We start from the raw sequence: 24,231 nt of genomic DNA on the forward strand, positions 1-24,231 counted from the left end.
CCTTCCTGCAGGTTTCAAACTAAGGTAGCAAACTTTAACAAATTCGGTTCAGTGGTTTTTCTATGAAAGTTACTCCCATATTTATAATATAACTATAGATTACAATGTATAAATTCTCCCCCCGGCGAGTTATGAGAGTGAGTGTGACAGATGACACATGACAAATGTCATGCATATTGTATATGTGCATATCTTTTTTAAATTATAAATTTAAAAACAACAAGTCCTAACAAATTACTACATATAATAAAATAATTATGTTTTACTATGTATAAGTAAAGCACATTTTTACATACCACAAAATAACAACTAAACAAAAGTAAAATAATAAAACTTTAATAATTGGTTAATTCTTTACCTACCTATAACCTAGGAATTTATTTAAATTTATTATTTCGTGCTTTTATCCATAATTGTATTTAAATCAAGATGTGTGGAATTTTTTGTGAGATTCGACAGCACAGTCAAAGTCACAAGGTGTGTAAAAGTTTTCGTTTTATGAATTGTGTGAAACATTTTTTAATTTACGATAAAAAATTGTAAAACTACTTAATTGAATGTCATTGTATTTTAAGGATGAATATATTTTATACCGGCTAAGAAACAGAGGACCTGATTGTGCTCATTCCATTGATGTCGTAGTTAACAATGATATAAGTATTTACTTTTGTGGTACTGTACTATGGATGCAAGGTTCTGAGCCCACGAAACAGCCAATTGAAAACGATTTTGGTATACTTTTATTCAATGGTGACATATTTTATAATAGTTGGTCCAATGATCCCAGCTTAAGTGACACTCAAATTTTACTAGATAAATTAAGTAATGTAAGTAAACAGTTGTTACTTATTTGTTAAATAATTATATTATTTTGCTATTTTACAAACTAATCAATGTTTTTCAGTGTTCTTCTTCTGAGGATGTTATTTTAACTGTTAAGTCATTTAAGGGCCCATTCAGTTTAATCTATTATAATAAGTGTACACAGATATTATATTTCTCAAGAGATAGAATTGGACGTAACTCATTACTATTTCATAAAGCTGATGGCTCTTATATTATCAGTAGTGTGCTGGGTATGTATATTATGATGGTTTTGTAAAAAATCACGTAGACTTAAAAAATACTATAATTATCAGTTCAGATTACATTGCTTTAATTACATACCTATATAATATAAATATCCTTCAAGCAGAAAATTATAAACATGATGCTTTCATTTATATGGTTAACATATTTTAATTTAAGGTAGAAAATATCCTTGCATTGAGGTAGCAGCTGCCTATATATATGAGCTTAATTTAGGTACAAAAATGTTGAATTTGTATTCATGGGAGACTAGTATTAAAGTTTTTAATACTTATCAAGTTGATGATTGGTTAAACATAGCTCAAAAACAACAAAGTATACCAGACGAGGAACTTAATGATGAACTAGAAGACACATTCGATTTAAATGATGAGGTATTTGTTATTATGTGTACATATACATATTGTTGGATAACTGCAAAACTGCTTAATACCAATGTTAATTGATATAAATTATTTATGTACATAAAGTTCACAACTGATTATAAAAGCATTTTCTATTTCTATTTTCCAAAGACTTATACCCACTGATAAAAAACTAATGTTTTTTTGTTGCAATTAATGAATTCTCAAATATCCAACAACTTAAAGATTATTAACCTTTTGTTGTTATAAATTGAATTGTTTATACAAAATATATTTCAGGATGGCATTATTAAAGTAATAGAAGAAGTTACTCAGAATGAAAAAAACAAGTTATTTATTTTGGAAAGGCTCTTGTTGAACAGTACTATATTTAAAACTGTTACAGATATAACTTCATTGCTAGAAAAAAGTGTGAGAGTGAGAGTTGAAACACAACCAAATAAATGTAAAAATTGTATAAAAAGTGAAATGTCATGTGTGCATTGTACAACTGGAATACTTTTTTCTGGTGGTTTGGATTGTACTATACTATCATTAATTGCTGATAAATATGTGCCAAAAGATCAACCTATTGACCTTATAAATGTGGCTTTTAAGACAAAAAATAATGATTCTTATGATGTACCAGATAGAATAACTGGTCGGCAATCATTTGAAGAACTAAAAAGAATTTGTAGTTCCAGGTATGGTATTCAACATATTTGTATTTTATTATTGTTTTCCTTTTTGGAACATATGCAGTTACATTAATAAATGATTCTAATGAATATTTATATATCAGAATGTGGATCTTTCGGGAAGTTAATGTGCCAAAGGAAAAATTAGAAAAATATCAATCTTTAATAATTGGAGACCTTGTGTATCCAAGGCGTACCATATTAGATGAAAGTCTTGGTTCAGCTCTGTGGTTTGCAGCTCGCTGGGATGATGAACTGGATGTATCACCGTGTAGGGTAATTTTATGAAATAATTTATTGTTAATATGTTGAACTTTGCTAGTGTTAATTTTGTTTTGTTTTTCCAGATCTTGCTAATTGGATCTGGTGCTGATGAATTATATGGTGGTTATATGAGACATAGGCAATCCTTGAGACGTCGTGGTTGGTTAGGATTATCACAGGAATTATTGAAAGATTGGAAAAGAATATCATTTAGAAACCTTGCAAGAGACAACAGGGTTATATGTGATCATGGTAGACAGCCACGAATGCCATATTTAGATGAAGACCATGTAAATTATGTATTGAAATTAAAACCTTGGCTTAAGTGAGCATATATAACAAAAAAAATATTATACTGAACTACTAAGAACAGCTTAAAATTTCTTTCATATTATTTCAGATGCTTTCCAAGTGAAAATTTAGAATGTGGAGTTGGAGACAAGCTCATGTTGAGACTTGTTGCACTACATCTAGGTCTTAAAAATTCAGCAACCCTGCCCAAAAGGGCCCTCCAATTTGGCTCAAGAATTGCTAATAAAAAGGAAAAAGGCAGTGATCTGTCTAAAACATTTATCTAAATAAATTATTATTTTTATTTGGCATTTTCTTTGAGTCATTTAAAATTAGCGTTTTGATTATAACACTAGTGAAATTAGTATGCCACTTCAATAGGGTAGGGTTTTTGCAAGCCTGTCTTAGTGTGGTACCAACCACTCATAATATATTCTACCGCCGAACAGCAATACTCAGGTTGTGGTTATGTTCCAGTTTGAAAGGTGAGCGAGCCAATGTATCTACAGGCACAAGGGACATAGCGTCTTTGGTCCCAAGGTTAGTGGCGCATTTGCGATGTAAGTAGTATTGGATTCGGCTTACCATAGAACTGATTCAGAAAATATACTGACCTTCAAATGTACGGAATTAGAAATGCAAAATCGGCATGGCTTTTTTCATACTTTTTATTTAAAAATAAATTATATTCGGTAAAAATAATACTGAAGACGAATTGATTAAATATCATCGTATTGAAATTAGAATATAAGAATAGGTAGTAAAGAATATTTCCAGTTGATTTATCTTGTTGCGTATTGCATATGCTCTCATTGCAATCTTCATGTGGCAAATGGCAATAGAATTCAGCAGGTTACATTGCCTTCTTAGACCAAAGAGTATATAAAGTAAGAGTCGGCACTTAGAACACTAGTCCCGAGCTCACGCACTATATGAACGTATGGGAAGCACTACCAACCTATTTGTTTTAGACTGCAGTGTGTGAGTAAACGAGTGAGAGAACTGAGAGGCATCAATGGCGAAGGAACTATTTATACTATATAAAGTTAATGAAACTTGCGACTTCTTCTGACTTTTTTTTTTTTTATGTCATAAGGTGGCAAACGAGCAGGAGGCTCACCTGATGGAAAGTGACTACCACCGCCCATGGACATCTGCAACACCGGGGGGCTTGCAGGTGCGTTGCCGGCCTTTCAGGAAAGAGTACGCTCTTTTCTTGAAGGTTCCCAAGTCGTATCGGTTCGGAAAAACCGCCGGCGAAAGCTGGTTCCACAGAGTGGTTGTGCGAGGCAGAAAATGTCTTAAAAATCGCGCTGTTGTGGATTTTCGGACATCTAGGTGGTGCGGGTGATATTTGGAATTTTGACGAGATGTCCGAAGGTGAAATTCAGCAGCCGGGATTAATCCGAACAATTCCTCGGAACATTCCCCGTGATAAATTCTGTAGAAGATGCAGAGCGATCCAACATCTCTACGCAAAGCCAAAGGATCAAGCAGATCGGAAAGGGCTTGATCGTCGATAATTCGAACCGCTCTACGTTGGATACGGTCAAATGGAAGGAGCTGGTACTGGGGAGCACCCGCCCAGAGGTGAGAGCAGTATTCCATGTGAGGCCGAATTTGCGCCTTGTATAGTCTTAGACGATGGGCCGACGTGAAATACTGTCTTGCCTTGCTGAGCACACCAAGCTTTTTTGATGCCAATTTGGCTTTGCCTTCCAATTGACCGCGGAACTGAACGAGACTCGAAACATCAACGCCAAGTATTCCGATACTAGCTGTAGCGGCTAACGGAATGTTCTCGAACCGTGGAGATACGACAAATGGTGTTTTTTTAGCAGTTAACGCGCAAACTTGCGTCTTTTTGGGGTTGAAGTGAACTAGGTTTAGCCGACCCCAGTTGGAGACTTTGTTTAACGAAGACTCGATTTCAGATACAAGTTTGTTCCGGTTTTCTTCGACGTTTTCCCGAGAAATATTAGCACGGCCGGTGTATGAGGTGTCTACGGTGCTGTCGTCTGCATAGCAATGAATGTTACTGATTTGCAACAAGTCATTGATATGCAGAAGAAACAGAGTGGGTGATAGAACGCAGCCTTGTGGAACACCAGCATTGACGAATTTTAAGTCGGAGCATGCACCGTCGACAACGACCTTGATGCTCCGATCTGCCAAAAAACTGGTAATCCAATTGCATAATTTCCCGGGAAGCCCATAGGAAGGAAGCTTCGAAAGAAGCGCTTTGTCCAGACTGGCTGCTAATGCCTCCCCTTTGCTCTCAACTGCTTCCGCCCATCTATGAGTAAGGTAAACTAGAAGATCACCAGCTGAGCGACCCCGACGGAAACCGTACTGGCGGTCGCTAATCAGCTGGTACTCCTCTAGGTACCGCAGGAGCTGGCAGTTTATAATGGACTCCATTACCTTGGAGAACAAGGAGGTGATGGCTATAGGCCTATAATTGGATGGGTCTGAGCGGTTGCCCTTTTTAGGGATCGGATGCACCAAAGCAGTCTTCCAGGAGTTCGGGACGACGCCGAATGCATAGGATTGCCGGAAAAGACGCGTTAAGACCGGCGCCAACTCGGGAGCACAAGTCCGTAGCACGATTGGAGGGATGCCATCGGGTCCACTCGACTTATGAATATCCAAGGAAAGAAGTGCTTTACGAACTGCACTTTGCCGGAATTTAACCTCCGGCATCGTGGTATCACACCGCGGGATTGTTGGTGGTGACTTTCCTCGGTCATCCAGAGTCGAGTTCGCTGCGAAGAGAGAGCCTAAAAGATCAGCCTTCTCCTTCGCTGTATGGGCCAATGACTCACCGTCCTTGTGCAGAGATGGTAAGGAAGGCTGACAGAAATTCCCTAAGACAGCCTTGGCGAGAGACCAGAACGCACGTGTTCCTGAAGGGAGGCGCACCAGTCTCTCGCCAATTCTGCCAATGTACTCCGTCTTCGCCTTAGCAATCACGTTTTAGAGGCAGAGTTATATTCCTTTCTGATTGCGCTGGTATTTACATCACGAGACGCTGATGCGTTAGCCCAGTCTTGGTAGCGTTCCCATTTTCTGCGTGAAGCCGTTTTGCAGAAACGACCAAACCAGGGCTGGGACTTGCCACCGATGGGGACCGCAGAATACGGAATGAATAGTTCCATACCCTGAAGTACCACATCGGCAACAGAGTCAGCAACAACACTCGGATCATCCGGCGAGAAACAAACCTGCCCCCATGGGTAGGATGCAAAGAAGGACCGCATGCCATCCCAATCTGCTGACCTGTAGTACCACACTCGGCGGCAGCCCACGAAACGAGGTCGTGAGTAACGCGCAACCGGCACTGTACTTCGGACGAGACAGTGGTCCGACGAGCCCAGAGGGGGTTCGACGATAACCTGGTAGCCATCCGGATGGGAAGTCAGCAGAAGGTCCAACAGGGAAGGTGTATGATCCTCCACGTCTGGTATTCGCGTTGGCGAGGGGACTAGTTGTGTCAAATCATATGCTAAAGCGAAGTCGAGAACAGATCGACCCGCATGATCGGTAGTGCGCGATCCAAGCCATTCGGCATGGTGGGCATTAAAATCGCCAAGAATAACGATCTCTGCGGATAGGATCTGCTGCAGCACGGAATCTGTAGCCATTTGGACGTGCTCAACCAGTCGGTCGGTTTCGGCATTACCGCTATGGGACCTATAAAGGCACGCGTAGATTCGCGGATGGTCGTCGCAGTCTACACGCAGCCAGATAATCGATAGGTCCTGCCCTTCAAGGCTGCCGAGGCGTCGAGAGCAGATATCATCTCTGACGTAAACGCACACCCCAGCTCGTGGTACAAAGGAATGTTCCAATCTGTACCCGGGGTAAGAGAGAAAAGTCGTATCGGCAGGAGAGGATATCTGGGTCTCGGTAAGAAAGAGCAAGGCCGGCTTAGCCGTCTCAAGGTGAAAGTGAACGGCGTTCAAGTTGGAGTTGAGTCCCCTTATGTTGCAGAAGTCCACGGTGAGGGTGGTAGGGGTTGCCTTATGATGCCTGCTCCGCTTGCCCCGAACAGTGGCGAGCACAAAATTGCCCCCCCCAGAATTCGGAGGGCAGCCTGGGCATCCCTGCTCAGGTTGTGTACGTCCTGAGCATGGATGCCCAGAGAGGGATTCTCCACCGCAGTCGCTGATGGTACCCTCCTGGGGTAATTGAACCAAATTCTGCACAACCATTATGATTTGGGGGGGAGGGGGATCGGGCCTCCGGGACTCTCACATACCGGACGAAACGCAGTAGCATAGCTACCACTTCACGCCGATTTTAAGTGAGAGAGTGGTACTTCCCCGGGCGTGCCAGCCCATTCGGCTGCAACTCGAAAGTATGCAGTGTGGCACTACCACTTACTTCTCTTCTCAGAAATATAATTTGAGATCATTAAGCTAACGATCTGAAAACATTTTTAATTAATAATTTTGTAAATTTATTATGCACTAAAACAAAAAAAAAATGTATTCACTTTATTTTTTAAAAGATTTGTTGGTATTACTTTATATTCTATAAAAGTTATCGAATATTTATTACATCGATAAAATTATGTTAATTATATTTTGATTATGTTTCAAAGAGTAACGGTTTCTTTATATATATTTTTTACCTGTTTAAATTTTTGACAAATGTCAGTCTTGACAGATATAATTTGTCATAGACAAATTGAATTGTAACAAACCAAAAGTAATACAATCTAACATATCGAAAATGGCTGCAAGCCGTCGCAAACAAGATGACAAAAACTTAGAAATTTTACGTGAACTTATATCATTAAATGGTAATAAATATTGTTTAGATTGTAATCAAAGAGGACCTACTTATGTGAATACTACTATTGGTTCTTTTGTGTGTTCAAAATGTTCGGGAATGTTGTAAGTATTTTTCTACGTTATTTGCTGTTTTATGATATCAACAAACATACTCTCTATTTGTGGTGTTTCAGGCGTGGTCTTACCCCTCCTCATCGTGTGAAATCTATTTCCATGGCTACATTTACGCCAGAAGAAATAGAATTTATAAAAGTGAGAGGAAATGATTATTGCAGACGCGTGTGGTTAGGACTCTACGAGGGTGAAAGTGTAAACTTCACCGATGAACAAAGCGTCAAAGATTTTATGTCTGATAAGTACGAAAAGAAGAGATATTATTTAGAATCTTCACTGAATACGACTGTCACAAATGGCGGATCATCTATAAAGAATAAAATTAAGATAAAATCGACAAGTAGTAATATGATAGGAGCTACTCCTCTGATATCGATCTCACCTCAGGCAAAAACGTCTAACAACAATAATAATGTGGTTAATATTGCAAAAGTCATAAGCAACGTAACACCTGTAAATGAAACCAACCATAAATTGCCGAGGCCTGTGAATAATTTAGCACAACCTTCCTTGACTAAAATAGCACATATTCCAGCCAACGTTCATAACCCAGTCCCTGTACCTGAGTAAGCATTTAATAATGTTATTAACATAATTAAATTCTTGAATTGAATTGATTGCCTCTTATTAACACAAGCTTTTTTACAGTTTTCCAGTAGATTTCTCCACTGCAAACATTTTTAACAGTGCCCAATATAACAGCAGTATGAACAATATGAATAATAATTTTATGGCTCAACCAGTATCTTCAAACACATCTTTTAATGCATTTGGGTCCTCACCTACTTCATCGAGTAAGTAAATATATTGATTGTAATAATTTTTGTATATTTAAAAAATTATAAGATGAGTTTATTCTTTCAGATGATCGCTATGCTGCATTAGCTGACTTAGATTTGGCTCTAAGACAGCAGAATATGAAAAATATGGGTAAGTAAACACAAGTAATATTAAAAGTTAAATGCTCAAATTAAAAAACTACTGTGTGTAATGTTTTGTTTATAGTTTGAATTTCAACATTTATTAATATTGATATTATATTAATTTCTATAATTATGTTTATTTTCAGAAGACACTAATAATATAAATAAGAATCCCTTTCAAAGCACAACTACCAATGATCTTTTTGGAAATAAAAATCCATTCTTCAATGGAGGCTGGAGTACAGCCACAGCCCCAATACAAGTCAACCCATTCATGGTAAGACCTCTGACAATTCATAAGTAAAATATATATTTTATATAAGTAAATCTTTTTGATATAAATTAGATGAGTATTTTTGAAAAATTATATATTCAATACAATACATAAAAATACAGATTTAATTAAATTTTTATTTAACTTTTGATTACAAAAAGTATTATTATTTTTATAAATTAAATATCAAATATGAATACATGAACAATGAAGTGCTATTTTGATAAGCTACAGGAAACATTTAAATACATCTATATATGGTATTGCAATGTTTACTTCCTGATTACTAAAACTGTTTTATCTTTCATGTAACAGTTCATAGAACTCTTTATGATTTCATTTTAAATATTATGTGTCTTTTCGTTAATTCAATGAGTCATTGATGAATATGATTTGTAAGTATGATTATCCATATTGAATAAAACTAATTATTTTCTAGCCTGCAAACAATGGGGCATTCGTCAATTCCAAGAATCCTTTCCTCTGATAACATCTGTGTTACCCGTTTGAGTGAGTCCAGAACAAAGAGAAATTTATATAACAAAAGCACAAACAAAGCTACAAAGATAATGTTGTTTATTTTTTCAAATAACAGATTAATATTTAAGTATTTACATTTTGGCATAGTGTTGATGTGCTTGTATGATTTGTTAACTTAAGTGCCTCAATCTGCCTTAAAATTTGAAGCTTAATCAATATATTCTTATATGCTCTTTTAATATAGAAATTTTGAAAGTATTTAAAACAATGAATGAAATTAAGCATAAAAATGTGTATGTATGGATACTTGTTGTTAAAGTTGCTGGTATTAGCTTTATTATATAAAAATATTATATAGTATTTAATGAATTAAAAGCCTTGTCCTAAATACCTAATTGTTACACATGACAATATGTATTTTTTTTTTATATTTGGCAAATAAATGTTATCAGTAGACATGATCAAAATATCCAAATGTCTATCTTGTTAAGGCGTGAATCGGTCTGTGAGTCACTAGAATAGCATACGACGCTACTATGATGTCATGACGTCGTTATTAACTTCCTAATATGAATTGTAAGCATTTTCTAATCATGACATTAGTCGCAAATAGCACGATTGCAAATTATCATTGTAATTAATAAGAGGCTAGTATTAATCGTAACTTTAATCTTAATGTTCTTAAAGCTTTTAATTATACTATCTATAACATATTTTTTTACTCTGGTAGGAAATTGAAAATGCTGAACAAACGAAAGTTTTATGCATTTGGCCTAATAATAAGTGAGGGCGCAAGTTTTACTGATAGGACAGAAGTACGTCGGTTAAGATTAATATCTAGTCGGTTTCTTCTGATATTTTACAATATTTCTATTATTTTGGAAAATCAACAATAACACTTTTTTTTAAATATACCTATCAATTTATTTTGATAACTTAGAACCCAGCTTGGCATATTGGAATCACAAATGTTGCCAACTTTCCATTACTGGAGACGCTGCTTAAGGTTTTATCTATATACACACGCGCACAACTGATTTTGCCAGATTAGTTTAAAACTTGCGCATAACTGAATCTAAATCAACTTTGAGCTCTCAACTTCGTGCTTCATCTGTGATTTTATCATTAGTTTTATTTCTGCAAGTTTACTAATTGAACAATTATTTTTAATCAATGCACTTGACTATTTATTTAATGTAATTATTTTTACTTTTTGAGCACTGAGATCTGTTAATTTTTATAAAAGAAGAAAAATTTAACCAGTATTTTTATTTCTAAAACTTCCCAACCCTGATGTATAAAAATAAAGTTTTAAACTAAAATTAAAGTGGGCATCATCTACACGAATATTATAAATGCAAAAGTAACCCTGTATGTAGGTATGTGACTCTCTCAAGGTAAAACAGCAAACTGAATTTAATGAATTTTTTTATGAAGGATATAGATTACTTTTTTAACCTTAACCTTACCTTTATTAGGAATTAAGTATACAATCAAAATTATTTTGAGTCAACCTTTAAAAAGAGTATGCATTTTGATACGTAACAAAGAGTGGATGAAAACTTGTCAAAACAAATTAAACTCAGTCAAACTTGAGATGTTACTCTTACTATTGTAGTATTGATGAATTGTATTAGATCTCCTGGCTCCATCATGAATTCAGCATAGTTATATTTTTTTAAACTATTATACTACTATAAACATCATAAGAATTTTATTTGAAAGATGTCTTTTAAAAACTCCATCGTAATTAATATATATTCTATGCCTGAACAATTTCGGCTACGGCGGCCAATTCGAAGGAGTCTAGGCAACTATATACGCATTTCATATTATATAGTGCACAAATTATTCTCTCACTTACATAATCCGATTTGACGGTAAATTGACTCGACCTGACTGTAGTTCAGGCGCAGGATCAACGGTTTTGCGTACTTTCAGAGGCACTGGAGTATACGCACTTCCAACGTCCCAACACTGACCCAATACGAACTGTTATTAGCATTCTGAATATATTTGCAGAAATTAATGGTCCAATTAAATATTAGTTTCTTATGCATAGTCAAGTTTGAATATTTATAATAAATAATAGTAATTTACTTTTATGTAAACAATTTATTATAGCTGAAACATTTAACTATTACATCTTGCATTTGAAGAAAATTATTTGTCACATTTTATATTTACTGTTTTTTCTGGAAAACATAGGCGTTGAAAAGTTGTCAGGGGTAACATTGGGACTTGGGAATGGGGTTTTTGGTGTGTCGTTCGTTATAGAAGTGGAAGCATTTTTGATTGCTTCTGGTAAGTCTTCTGGTAAACTTGAAGTTTGTGAAGAGGTGGATGCGGCCAAACGTTTTTCTGATATTGTTTTTAGTATATTTTTTCCAGCTTCTTTGGTCTGTAAAACAATTGTAACATTAGTTAGAAACTATGTATTACTCTTGGCGATAAAGAAAATAATTATAAAACTAAAGCACTGAGATTGAGTATTAATTAAGTATAAAAAAGCTATGACGTAACATTATTTTTTTTTATAATTTCTTCCAAAATAAAGGACAACATACACTTTCATGTTCAAGGCATTTATAAGCATAATGCGAGGCATGGTCGAGCAGCGAAAATCGAAGGTAGTATTGCGCAAGGTATCGCTGCGCAGCGGGTAGCTCCTTGCTGCCGGCGTTAGCGGGCTCTTGACACGCCGCAGTGTACGCCGCCGCCGCACTGTTCGGCATGTTGGACTTTTCGTATAACCTGAAATAATATCATGATACCATGATTATAATTAATATCTGTGTATTAATTATTATATTTATTTAATTATTTACTTACTTTGCTAATTTAAACAAAGCCATGCCTTCAATATCTCCTGTACTGTGTGCTTTATAATAGCATTTAAGTGCATTAGGAATTTTATCCATCTTTTCATAAGCTTCACCGAGAGACACTAACATTCTAGAATCATCTGGTTTGAGCTGGGCTGCTCTTGAATAGTAATATATGCAATAACCATTTAGTCCTAAAATTTCGTAAGCTTGCCCAAGACCATTCCAAGCTCTATAATCATTTCTATTCACATCTGAAAGAAGATTGTTATTTAAGAAACCAGAACACAGTACAAAATATTTTGAGAATTTATCTATACTAATATTATAAATTGGTAAAATTTGTGTGTTTGTATGGAGGGAATAATCCAATTCTAAATTAATTTCACTGTTAGAAAGCTATATTATTCGTGAATGCAATTATTATGTAAGGATTGTTGAGTGCAATAATACAGAATAAGTTTAAAGCTAAAAATGCTAACAAAGCAATTAGATTTAACCTTTAAATCGTCCTTACCTATAGCTTGTCTATAACACTGTATTGCAGCATTTGAGTTTTGCAACTCAATGAATTCATGACCCATAAGAATCCATGCTGATAAGTACTGAGGGTCCAAAGATAAGGCTCTTTGAAAATATAAAACTGCTTTCTGATGTTCACTCCTTAGACTGTAATAATTACCTTGAACCACAAAAACTACATGAAAAATGACATATTATATATTTCAAAAGTAGTAAAGGCATATAAATAACATTGCATAGTTTTGTTGTATTTCTTACTGTTCAAATGCTTAAAATATTGTGATTTGTAAGATAATGCATTTCTTTGATCTTTGAGCTTACCTATAACACAACATGTCTCAACTCTGTACTTGTCAATAGAAACAGCCTTTTGAGCCAGATTTGCTAATTCCATTCTTTTTTCTTTGAGGTATAAGAGATGAGAGTATACATCCCAATTATCTAGACGATAAGGGTCATTTTGGTATAAATCTCGAAATAATGCTAATGATGAATCTACGTCTGAAATAAAAAAAGTAAATTATTCTTTCAAATACATTAGTTGTAGTTTAATTGAGGAATGGATTGAGAAAAATGCTTCAAAACATTATTATACTTATTTTTTTATATAAAGTTAAATATTAGTTTTGTCAGTTGAAATATGAATCATAATTTTATTTATTGTAATGCACAATAAATACCTCTCCTATCATGATGTGCAATAGCCATTTGTGCAGTGATGTAAGTACTTTTCTCAAACCCAGCTGCTGCTAGAACCATATATGCTTCTAGAGCTTGTTCAGATAATTTTAGTTCTACAAAAGCATGAGCAGCAAAGAAGTACATCATCCAATGTTTCGGTAATTGTAGAGAGTCTAAAGCCTCATATTCATTAGCTAAGCCTGCAAGTTCTACCCACGCCGCCCAAAGTGTGGGTGCAGCAGCTACAGCAGCTTGCAGCACTGTTACTGCTTGACTTCTTAAGTCTAATTTCTTTAAAACTACTCCTTCTAAGTATAAAAGGTACCCATCAAGAGAATTACGATTAGCCTGGAAATTTTATAAATAAATTAGTTACATTATTGTTTAATTGTATATTCTGGTGTCATTTTTATTACCTTAATAATTTACCTTAAAAAAAGATAACAGATCAAGTAATACTTGAGTTGATTCAGTATTCTCTGATCCTGTATCGGTTGCATTATCAGATCTCTTTTTTTCACTGGACATATATTGCGAATATCTATGCACAAACACACACTTAGGGCTAGTGCAGTTTTCAATAAAATGTGCAGCTCTATCGTATTCTTGACAATCAAAGTAACTTTTTGCTAAGGTATATGCTTCTCTTTCTTCTGGTATAATTCCGTCATCAGCAGAATTAGGGATTTCATTATTATGAGAAAGTTTGTGATCTTTAAGTGCATAGTTTAATTCTGAGAGCCATTTCACGGTCTGTATTAAGCCACGATCGTTACATTCCCGAATACCATGTAATATATCAATCTTAACTTGATTTAAATCTATTTGAATATCCCCTTTTGTATTAAGTAAAGGTTGCATGGTTTTAAGGTTTATGTTTCATAAAAACGGTTTTTGTATCGAATCAACAGTATATATCTTATAAGAAATTGAAGTTACGTTAGCATTATAATTACGATATGATAGTGTATAAAAACATTAGCACTCAAACTTCAAAAAAGCACATATCCGACACAACATTAATACTCAAAACTAACAGTATACACAGAGTACATTATATATTGACAATTTGACAATTGTTTAATGTAATGAATGACATTGATCACAGCGAATTCAACTTCAATCATAGATTAAAATTATGTTATCTAAACGATTTAAAAGCTGTCGGTTAAAAGATTTTTTCAACTTTATTTTATAAAAACATTTATTATTATAATATTATTACAGTGTTAAACGATGAATGAAAAAGACATATTCATATACAAAAACACGGTATGTAAAATAAGTACTTTTCTCAGTATTGAACCAATTAATAACCAAATTACAAAAGTGTTTTTAGGTAAACAAATTCCTGGATTTGGCAACTCTAGAAGAATGAGTTCACACGACAACACTGTTTCAAAAATGTCATTATCTATTAAAATACGACGAAGTACGAACTTATTGACACTTGACAGTTCAGTTTTCAAGAGTTGAGTGACTAGTAGCTGAACTGAACTACTTCAGTATTCATCGTTTCCAATATTGACAAATAGGTATTCTTTGTAAATAATATGAATATAACCTCTAAGAATTTAATCAAGCAATATATTATAAATGCATTGAAAAATTTAAGATATTGCTATTGATTTGAAACTAAACTGCAGAATACATTTCTCTGTATCTACTTTACTGCTCCGACGCGAAAATCATTTTAAAACAATTGGTAAGAAATTTATTAGCATTTGCATGTATACATTGTAAAATTGTTACAGAAAAACGTTCAATTCATAGTTCTATCAGTTAATTTATCTAAGGATATATAATATACAATTAGAAGAAAATGTCAGAGCAGAATACTGAGCCTACCAAAACTAATGAAGAGGAGAACAATTACTCTACACCAGCTAATGACCTTAAAAATATGCAAGAAGTAACACAATATGTGAGTATTTAATATTCGTACCATTATTAACTTTTCTTTTATAATCTATGCAGCCTGTTATATGAAACCTATAGTGCTATATTGAATTACCTATTTTTTATATTCACACATAATATTTTGTTTTATCATTATAGGTTCAATCTCTATTGCAAAATATGCAAGACAAATTCCAAAGTATGTCAGATCAGATAATTAACAGAATAGACGAGATGGGATCAAGAGTTGATGAACTCGAGAAAAATGTTACAGATCTTATGACACAGGCTGGTGTAGAAAATGAAAAGTAGAGTTAGGCTTAAATGTAGTTGGGACTATCACTTTAGATCATAATCACCTATAGATAATATTGTGACAAATAAGAAACATGATAACGAATTGTCATTTTGTAATTAATAATTGGTAAATAAATATATTGAATTTCATTTCACTTTTATACTGTTTTGTGTCGTAACTAGCCAGGCTTTTTTAACACATTGAACCCATTTAAATGTAAAGAAAATATGGAATAAGTTTTATAAGCATTGTATTAAATTTAAAATCATAATAGTGTAAAGATATAGATTACTAATACATATATCATGAAGTTGAATAACACTGTATGCCTTCAATTGTAACCAAATCCAGGTGAACGAAGTTAATCTAAATATTTTAATGTATTTGTATAATATCTGTGGTTTAAGTTGCAATATTTGGATTGTAAAATATTATGTGGACTTGGTTTATTGCAACATTATTGTTTTGAATTGTATAAATATCAATACAAGTATAAATACATCTTAAAAGTTTTAAAACTATAGTTTTATAAGATCCATATTTATTTTGTTTTGCAATAAAATTAAAACAATTAATACATCAAATCTGATTATATTCTTATCCTTTAAGTTTGAACTAAATAATGGTTAAAGCTTGTGGCATGCACTGACTGGTACTAAAAGTTACTACTATTTAAAATCAATATGTTGTTCAAGCCTGTGACAGTCACTGTTATATTGATCTGAATGATAAGTATTCTAAGCATGCTAAATTATTAGGAAGTACAAAAAGCAATTGATGTTTATAATGTTGTTGGTTACAAAACCTGATAATTATTTAATTAAATCACTTTTGCACTGTTGTGGTAATTATTGAAATCTTTATATTTTCGAACCCTGCAATCCTGTGTTATGTTTAGTTGGCCAAGTTTTAATAAATATTTTTTTATTAAAAAACTCAACTACATGAAAAATTGCTGGCATATTATATAACAAATATGCTTAAATTACATTTTAGATTCAATTCGTATTCTTAAAATTGTTTTTAAGAATTTTCCTATATATGTATAAATTATAATAATTCCTATATAAATATGCAATATTCCTACATATATATATAGGTATGTATGCATTTGCATACACGTCAATTGTCAGTTTTGCATGGATTAAGCTTTCGTATCTTTATTGTTCAAGTAAGCGAAAACATGTTACTGCAACTGATCAGCTGCGACTTTCGAGAGTCTAGCTATAAAAAAGATTGCATCAGTTGAGAGCATGCGATAGCTACTTATCGCTTTTTGCTTACGATGTATATAGTACGTACACACCAAACCATGCATTATACGAATCGATGCTGATAGGTTAAATTGACGCCTTATATTATTGAATCAGTAAAAACTTTATAGATTAAGACCTTATTTTTTTTTAATATAAAATTATTGCTGTGTAATTTGCTCACGCTTTTATTAATTTTTTTTTATGATATATTCAGTCCTTGGCTGAATTTATCATGGAAAAAAACCAAGAAACATAAATGTAATCATTTTTTAGACGTCCTAAATTGATGACTATTATAAAGTGGCATAATTATAATGCATTTTGTTATTACGTGTAATGCATATTACATTAGAATAAAAACTTAAAATAAATGCTAAGGTACTCAAGGTAACACAGGTAGGCTTAAGGAATCAGTGAATAAAGAACAAAGGTATATGTATAGTTTATATTTTATCTTATAATAAGAAAAAAAGTTATACGATTTTATACTGTTCTATGAGATAAAGAATAAAAAATGTTACGTAATTATAACACAAGTAGGTAAACATAGGTAGATAAAATATTTTTAGGTCTTATTAATCGTAAAACTATTATACACACAAACAATATTATTAACGCGATTCTGTTTCCTCAGAAGTACTATGATCTGTAGAGCCTTCCGTATCCTGAAAAGATAAAATAACATTCGATTACAAGATAATTTTATTTGTTAATAAATTTCAGAATTGAGTTTACTTCAATTATCAGAGTAGATTGTCTCCAGTTTATTCAATAAAGCTTGTACCTCTTATAAATTTCATACTTTTTTTAATAAAATAAGAAGTAAATATTTTAGACGACAAGAAGAAAAAATATATAAAAATTTACCGATGTATCTTCTTCTTTTGATGAAGAATGATTTATCAAGGCAGCTAACGAGCTCGATCTCGCTTTATTAGATAAATTATTATTTTCTGGAGAACGCAACTTTCCTAAACGCTGTATAATAAAATAAAATATAATTTATTAGGAAGTTACTTAAAGTAAGGTTAGTCCTCAATTTAATATATTAGGATATTTTTAAATTCCTGTATGGGATACCTTTAGGTTAGGCTAAGGTAAGATTTGCTTGTATTCGTAATAATAACGCGGTATCGAAAAAAAAAGAGTTTCGAAAATGCGGTTGAATATTCGTTAAAAATAAAAAAAATTGCGAAACCAATAATGCCGAATAATCTGTTAGTAGATTTATTTTAGTCAAACTACAAGTATGTGCGGTGCGCATCAAGTGTGACCTTTCTGGCCAAACTTTTGTAGTCAGTCATTGCCTCATTGGCGCACTTAAATTACTTAATAATAATTTGTAGAAAGAAGAGAATAATCAGAATTCCTTGGGTGTCACAACCACAAAAAAAATGTAGTGACTTGCTTTGTTTAATCACCAAACGCTAGAGAAGTAAGTAACTGTACTTTTTAGTAAATATATTAAATTATAAATGAACAATAAAAAAAGAGAAAAACGTCACACAAAGATGAAAGTGACTTTTTATTAGAGATATATTCCATAAGTCAACTAATTATATCTAGCGACACATAATACCGAAAGCACAAACTCAGTTAATATCTATTTATTATGTGGTTCAAATAACCCTCACCATTGAGTCTTCGTCCTTTAACGGTGACTGTTGATTCAAAAGTGATGCCAAAGATGATGATCTCACTGATATACCTGTACTCACTTGCTTCTCCGGCGATCGTAATTTTTTTTTAAAGTTCTATAAATAAAAAGTTCTCATTGTAATAAGTTTAACAATATAACTTAAACTAAAAAAGAGATATTTACCGTTTGTTCCTCTTGATCAGAAAGACCTGTTACTAACAACTTTGTAAAAAAAAGTTTTAAGTTAAATATGATGTATTCTTTTCTTAATTAGTATCTACAATATTTACTGGAATTCTATTTGGATTTAAGAAGTCTAATGAATTAAATGAGGTGTTGAATTAAAGGTGGTGAACTCACCACTAATTTTAATTACTATTAAAAAGGTAATCGTAGTCGAGTCAATCAGTGGGTATTTTGTCATTGTGATCAAATATTGAAAAGTATTTAAAATATAATAATACACTTCAAACAAGAATTATATTTTGTGAGGATATATGTCGATATTATGTGTTTAGTGATGGCAGTAGGTAGATAATACTATTATTATTTTTTATAATTACAAAATGGTGATATATAGGTATTTGTGAGTTAATATGTAGACTTGTAAAAGGAAAGTTTAAAACAAAATAGAGCCTTACCTCTAAATCCGCCTTTTCGTTAATATCTGCTATTTGTTGGTAGGCGACACTGAGCAGTTCCACTGCCTTCGCATGAAACGTCATCTCGATCATCACGAAATCTGAGAGTAGTGTTTTCAGTTGTTGCAATTTGCGTCTTTCGAAGAATTCCGTTTGTTCGCTTAAACCTTTCGCCGTGCGCGACATTTCCGCGGAAGCTTTCAATAACTCTGATTCTGCGTAAGTCTATTTACAAAAAGCACATTTTTAATAAAACGAATGATAAATAGACTGCATATTTATTAGATGTATCATACAAAAGTGAAAATTAATATATTATATTAATTATGTTGAGAAAGAATTAAAGAATTTCTTTATTTTCCTTTAAATTTCGCTAGGGAAGGCAAACTACCGCATGATTAATTTGATAGTCAGAACTTTCGCTAGACCCTAATCTCACCACGCAATGCGGATTGGTGACAGATTTTCATCAAACGCATGCAAATTTCTTCAAGCGGTTTTGCTTTGCCGCCGAGCGCGAGTTGATTTATAAGCATAAACTCAGCATGTGTCACTTTAGTGATGCTTCCGAGTTGTATACACAATCTTCGATTAAGATGCATGTGTCCTAACCCCTAGGCCGTCACTTTGCAATGTAATAGTTATAATATTTTTTTTAGTCTTCCATTCATATTTTGAAAAGAGTTATAAATTTTTAGGTATTGAAATTGATGTTTAGAAGCTCTAAGATCATTGTAAGGACCCTAATAGTAAAAAGCGATACTCTGATATATTTTATTCTTTTAACGACTTCATTGATGTTTCATAATTTAATTAAATCGTTAATAAAAAATTCAATCGCAACTTGTTTTTTTCCAACACCTGAACTAATCAGGTTTACGTTACATCAACAAACAATAAGGAATATAATTCTTATCCAATAAAACTTTCACACTCTGCATTTTGTTTTTATATAAATTAAGTTTAGTATAATATAAAACAGTAACTAATTAAAATGAATTAACATACTACTTGCTGCCTATTGAATGGTTGTCTTTCTTTAGCTTTGTCCAAAACTTTTTTTCTGGACATTTCCTTTTCTCTCACGTTCATGGTATGCTTTAGTTCCTCCCTCGCATGCTTGCAGATACTTTCATATTGACAAAGCTCTCCTATAACCTGCGGATACATTATTTTATCTTGATCGTACCAGTACGTATTATAAGAATTTCAAATTCATTATGTATATACTTACATATATCTAATTTACAATTCTTAAAGATTTAACAAAATTTTAATCCTAAATATTAGACTGTTTAATCCCTGGTAATTAAAATATACAGGCACACTTTTATACCAAATACTAATTAAATATAAGTTATACCAAAGGCATGGACAACATGTCTGTGGAGATACAAATACAAAAATCCTAACAGTTACAACACAAACACAATTAAAATGTATTGCTGTTTATGTATAATATAATAATTATAAAGTACTATCGTTTATAATATAAAATTGTCTACTTAATGTGTCTATGTATTGTAATTATATATATTTTGGCTTCAGTTTTTGTGTGGGTAATAGTATTTCAATTTTGTAATTTAAAAAATAAATATTTACGTAGCTTTACTGTATGCACGGAATGGAAAATGTTTGCACAGACAGTATGTTTAAAACAAGAACACGACACGACCTTAATACAATAGCTTTATATACGCAAATCATATTTATTTATACTTAATTACTAACAGTAGAATTCATAATAAATAATAATCAAAATATAATACCTATTTTTTTATGTTAAGTTTTGTCAGGTATAGTAAACTGTGAGGCTATTATTAGTGCTAAGACTATTCTTGTTGCTATCAAATATTTGCTGCGGATTGATAAAAGTTGTAGTCAATAAAATGATTTCGGAGGCCGATCCGGTTAGCCACCTGTGGCCCCCGGGACTATCTTTATACTCTATTCCAACCATATACTCTATTCCAACCATAAGAGGAAAAAAGCTAAATAAAAAACATTTAACAGCCAATTGACGTGATATCATTGGTCGAGAGCTTGATTAATCTATGCTATTGACAATGGATTTGCGAAAAAATGTCTATCGAACGTTGACGAAATAAATATCGGAATTTTGGAATTAAAATTAATGTGGAAATAAGGAGTTAAGTGTAATAGAGTTGTATTATAAATAAAGATATATTCATCTAAACTCTGGGCAGTGCAAAAAATAGGAGAGTTATTAGCAAATCGCATAAAATACGTAAGTATAAGGTTTGTTTATCTATTTTCTTACTTACATTGTAATAGGCTATGTCCTACGCACATTACTTTAAATATATGAATTTATTAATGAGATTGATGCATTCAATTCTTGATCTGACCAACAATAGGCTATTTGACAATGCGAAAAATAAAGTATCACTTATTGTAAACAGTATATATTATGAGTTTAAAAATGGTTATTTATTAACTAAAGTTGAAAATAATAATTAATTTATTCAAAAATCCAACAATAATAATGCATTTTTTTAAACGTTTGTTATGTGGCACAAAACGCTCCTGATTGGTCGGGTTTATGATGACGTCACTTGCTTGTTAACCTAGTTTGCCTACTGTATTTGGATTATATGTGCCACAGATTACAATACAGGCAAGTGATGTCACTGACCCAATTGCAGCGCCATATTCGTTTTTTAATTTGATATTTTTCAGCAAATATGTACTAGAATTAAAAAACACAACTTTTACTGAGTTCCTTAACCTCTACTAAATAATATAAAATGGATTTTAAAAACCAGTCAAAGAGCCTATTGACGGATTGTATTAAATTATTTAGTCGAAGGTGAAGATCGAAATCGCGTCTACAATAAAATTGACAATCCTCAAAAATATTAATATCATTATATATAACATGATACTTATCTCTGCTGTACCTAATATAAATTATATGAATACAGGATTATTATAATAGATTAACTATATCTAAATACATATTAGAAATTGGAATTCAATTTAATATTACTAGGTCAATATATACTTGTCTATATAGAAAAGTTATAATATGTATAATTCGTTGATTTGCAATATTATAAACGAATAAAATTAACCAATTAAAATGTATGAATTGAACATTAAAATTTTAACGAAAACATCTTTATCATTACTAATAAACGATGTCACAATGTAAATAATTAATAACCTTAGCTTCGAGGCGCTGAACTTCACAGTTCCTGTACTCTTCCACTGCTGTGAGTGTTATGGACAAGTTATCGAGACCAGCACTCAAAGACTTGTTGACGATTTCGTTGTTTGCATATTCTTTTATTATTTTAGACAATTCGTCACCCATATCTCGTAATCTGTTAAAGTGGTGATTTAATAATTTTGTAGTAGATTATTTATTAGTAGTAGAGCAGAGATGGCCCAGTGGTTAGAACGCGTGCATCTTAACCGATGATTTCGGGTTCAAACCCAGGCAGGCACCTCTGAAATTTCATGTGCTTGATTTGTGTTTATAATTCATCTCGTGCTCGGCGGTGAAGGAAAACATCGTGAGGAAACCTGCATGTGTCTAATTTCAACGAAATTCTGCCACATGTGTATTCCGCCAACCCGCATTGGAGCAGCGTGGTAGAATATGCTCCAAACCTTCTCCTCAAAGGGAGTGGAGGCCTTTATCCCAGCAGTGGGACATTTACGGGCTGCTAATGTAGTATATTATGTCATTGTCAAGAAAGAGAAAGGAAAGGTTTTTTTCAAATAGCTTTTTGACTAACTAAGATATAGAGCTAATGTCCACTCGATAAACTACTATCAGTATCCTCTACGACATAGCGTAATTTCCGATATAGGTTCCAATTAGGGGTAGTTTCGATATGGGAGTTCGGCTAGACCATTTTAGCATCTAGCTCCTGTAGTGCCATTTAAAGTTTATTTCACTCATTTTAAGAAACACTTTCTGTACACAAAGATATTTCTCTTTACAGTGTTAATAGTATCATTTAACCTTTACTTGAGGTAGCTTATTATTAAGTAAATATTACCTAGCAGTTTTTCTCGTATAATCACCAAAACCAACACATAATTCTCCAAAATTCTTTTCTACACTAGAAATGCGATCTTGAATAAATTTCGCTTGTTGTTCATAACTTAAAGAATGCGAATTATCTCCTCTAAACATTTTATCCAATTTTATTCAATATTTTGAGTTTGTGATATTTCACACTTTATAAACTTGTTTTTGTGTATGTTTTCTATATACACCTAGTTCCCATGGTAACGATAAGGGAGTGTCGCTAGGGCTTAAATTTTGTTCCCTTAAAAATGCAGTTGAAAATCCCTAAATCTTCTAAACTGACAAATTCGGCAACGCTAGACAAAATATAAAAATATTCTCTTTGATAATGAGAAATAAATATTTAAATTTGTCGGATAGCAAGATAAAATAAGCTTATTTTATCTATATAATTATATATTCTTGAAATTGACATTTGACATATTTCTTAGTAGTTAGTACACAGTGCAAGCTCCCCCGTGTTGCAGATACTCACGGGTCGTGGTAGTCATCATAGATAATACTCTCCATAAGATGAGCTTCTAGCCTGTTTGCCACCTGTCTGATTGAGACAATTACAATCTCAGATTAATCTTTTACCTATTCAAATAAAAGTGTACATACGTGAAGTATTGAAATTATTAATTTTATATTTAAAACCTTACAAAATTGTTTTACGTCTATATAACCTATTTTTAATATATAATTTGGCCTAATTAGAGTAATTAGCATAAAAATAAATAATTATTATAAATACTTTAAAAAAATCGTAATTTTTTTTTTATAAAAAATAATGGTCCTTTTAAGTCATGACTTTCAAAAGATATTTACATTAAAATAAAGTATAATACTTGGGCTTGTTAGGGACGTTAGTTCTAGTATTATAATCTAGAATTATAAATACTAGAACTAACAAAATTAACATGAAAAACAATGCTTCTACATATTTTCAAGATTTCATTCGCCATAAATTGTTTCTGTCAAATTAATTTAAAAAATTAGTATTACCTTGATGTTCTTCTGTTAAGATTCTATTTGAAGATTTTTCTATTTAGATGTTTTTGCTTTAGATTTTCAGTAGTCTTTGAATAATTCCTAAAATATTCAAGGCATTACCTGGCAACTCTCACTTTATTACAATGGAAACATTTT

The 24,231-nt window shown here is 32.6% G+C and overlaps 5 protein-coding genes across 7 annotated transcripts; 3 read left to right on the forward strand and 2 right to left on the reverse strand.

The window, feature by feature from the left end:
- The first annotated feature begins 137 nt into the window (after positions 1 to 137).
- Positions 138 to 2,984, forward strand: LOC125077054 (asparagine synthetase domain-containing protein CG17486). The gene is made up of 8 exons (XM_047688842.1): positions 138 to 477; positions 576 to 827; positions 905 to 1,076; positions 1,249 to 1,463; positions 1,734 to 2,137; positions 2,236 to 2,407; positions 2,479 to 2,720; positions 2,796 to 2,984. Exons 1-8 carry the CDS (start codon positions 430 to 432, stop codon positions 2,971 to 2,973), a joined length of 1,683 nt encoding a protein of 560 aa, XP_047544798.1. The 5' UTR covers positions 138 to 429; the 3' UTR covers positions 2,974 to 2,984.
- A 4,419-nt stretch (positions 2,985 to 7,403) lies between these two features.
- Positions 7,404 to 10,495, forward strand: LOC125076914 (arf-GAP domain and FG repeat-containing protein 1). 2 transcript variants are annotated; one of them, XM_047688651.1, is made up of 6 exons: positions 7,404 to 7,587; positions 7,659 to 8,165; positions 8,248 to 8,393; positions 8,446 to 8,529; positions 8,669 to 8,799; positions 9,236 to 10,495. In XM_047688651.1, the coding sequence occupies exons 1-6, from the start codon at positions 7,424 to 7,426 to the stop codon at positions 9,281 to 9,283; spliced, it is 1,080 nt and encodes a 359-aa protein (XP_047544607.1). In that variant the 5' UTR covers positions 7,404 to 7,423; the 3' UTR covers positions 9,284 to 10,495. The 2 variants fall into 2 exon arrangements, with proteins under 2 accessions (XP_047544607.1, XP_047544608.1); XM_047688652.1 differs by having other exon boundaries at positions 8,464 to 8,529.
- Positions 10,496 to 11,382: 887 nt separating this feature from the next.
- On the reverse strand, positions 11,383 to 14,351 carry LOC125076975 (cell division cycle protein 23 homolog). 2 transcript variants are annotated; one of them, XM_047688738.1, is made up of 7 exons: positions 13,734 to 14,351; positions 13,304 to 13,652; positions 12,945 to 13,124; positions 12,619 to 12,783; positions 12,109 to 12,355; positions 11,844 to 12,030; positions 11,383 to 11,677 (listed from the first exon to the last, which is right to left on the reverse strand). In XM_047688738.1, the coding sequence occupies exons 1-7, from the start codon at positions 14,163 to 14,165 to the stop codon at positions 11,447 to 11,449; spliced, it is 1,791 nt and encodes a 596-aa protein (XP_047544694.1). In that variant the 5' UTR covers positions 14,166 to 14,351; the 3' UTR covers positions 11,383 to 11,446. The 2 variants fall into 2 exon arrangements, with proteins under 2 accessions (XP_047544694.1, XP_047544693.1); XM_047688737.1 differs by having other exon boundaries at positions 12,619 to 12,798.
- Positions 14,352 to 14,728: 377 nt separating this feature from the next.
- On the forward strand, positions 14,729 to 16,352 carry LOC125077032 (heat shock factor-binding protein 1). The gene is made up of 3 exons (XM_047688817.1): positions 14,729 to 14,839; positions 15,059 to 15,228; positions 15,363 to 16,352. The coding sequence occupies exons 2-3, from the start codon at positions 15,127 to 15,129 to the stop codon at positions 15,513 to 15,515; spliced, it is 255 nt and encodes an 84-aa protein (XP_047544773.1). The 5' UTR covers positions 14,729 to 14,839; positions 15,059 to 15,126; the 3' UTR covers positions 15,516 to 16,352.
- Positions 16,353 to 17,320: 968 nt separating this feature from the next.
- Positions 17,321 to 23,205, reverse strand: LOC125077310 (CBY1-interacting BAR domain-containing protein 1-A). The gene is made up of 8 exons (XM_047689219.1): positions 23,069 to 23,205; positions 22,225 to 22,384; positions 20,046 to 20,195; positions 19,038 to 19,262; positions 18,580 to 18,618; positions 18,392 to 18,511; positions 17,625 to 17,735; positions 17,321 to 17,422 (listed from the first exon to the last, which is right to left on the reverse strand). Exons 1-8 carry the CDS (start codon positions 23,203 to 23,205, stop codon positions 17,369 to 17,371), a joined length of 996 nt encoding a protein of 331 aa, XP_047545175.1. The 3' UTR covers positions 17,321 to 17,368.
- Between the last annotated feature and the right edge of the window lie 1,026 nt (positions 23,206 to 24,231).

Source organism: Vanessa atalanta, chromosome 3, assembly GCF_905147765.1.
Source record: "Vanessa atalanta chromosome 3, ilVanAtal1.2, whole genome shotgun sequence".
In the NCBI taxonomy this organism is placed as follows: domain Eukaryota; kingdom Metazoa; phylum Arthropoda; class Insecta; order Lepidoptera; family Nymphalidae; genus Vanessa; species Vanessa atalanta.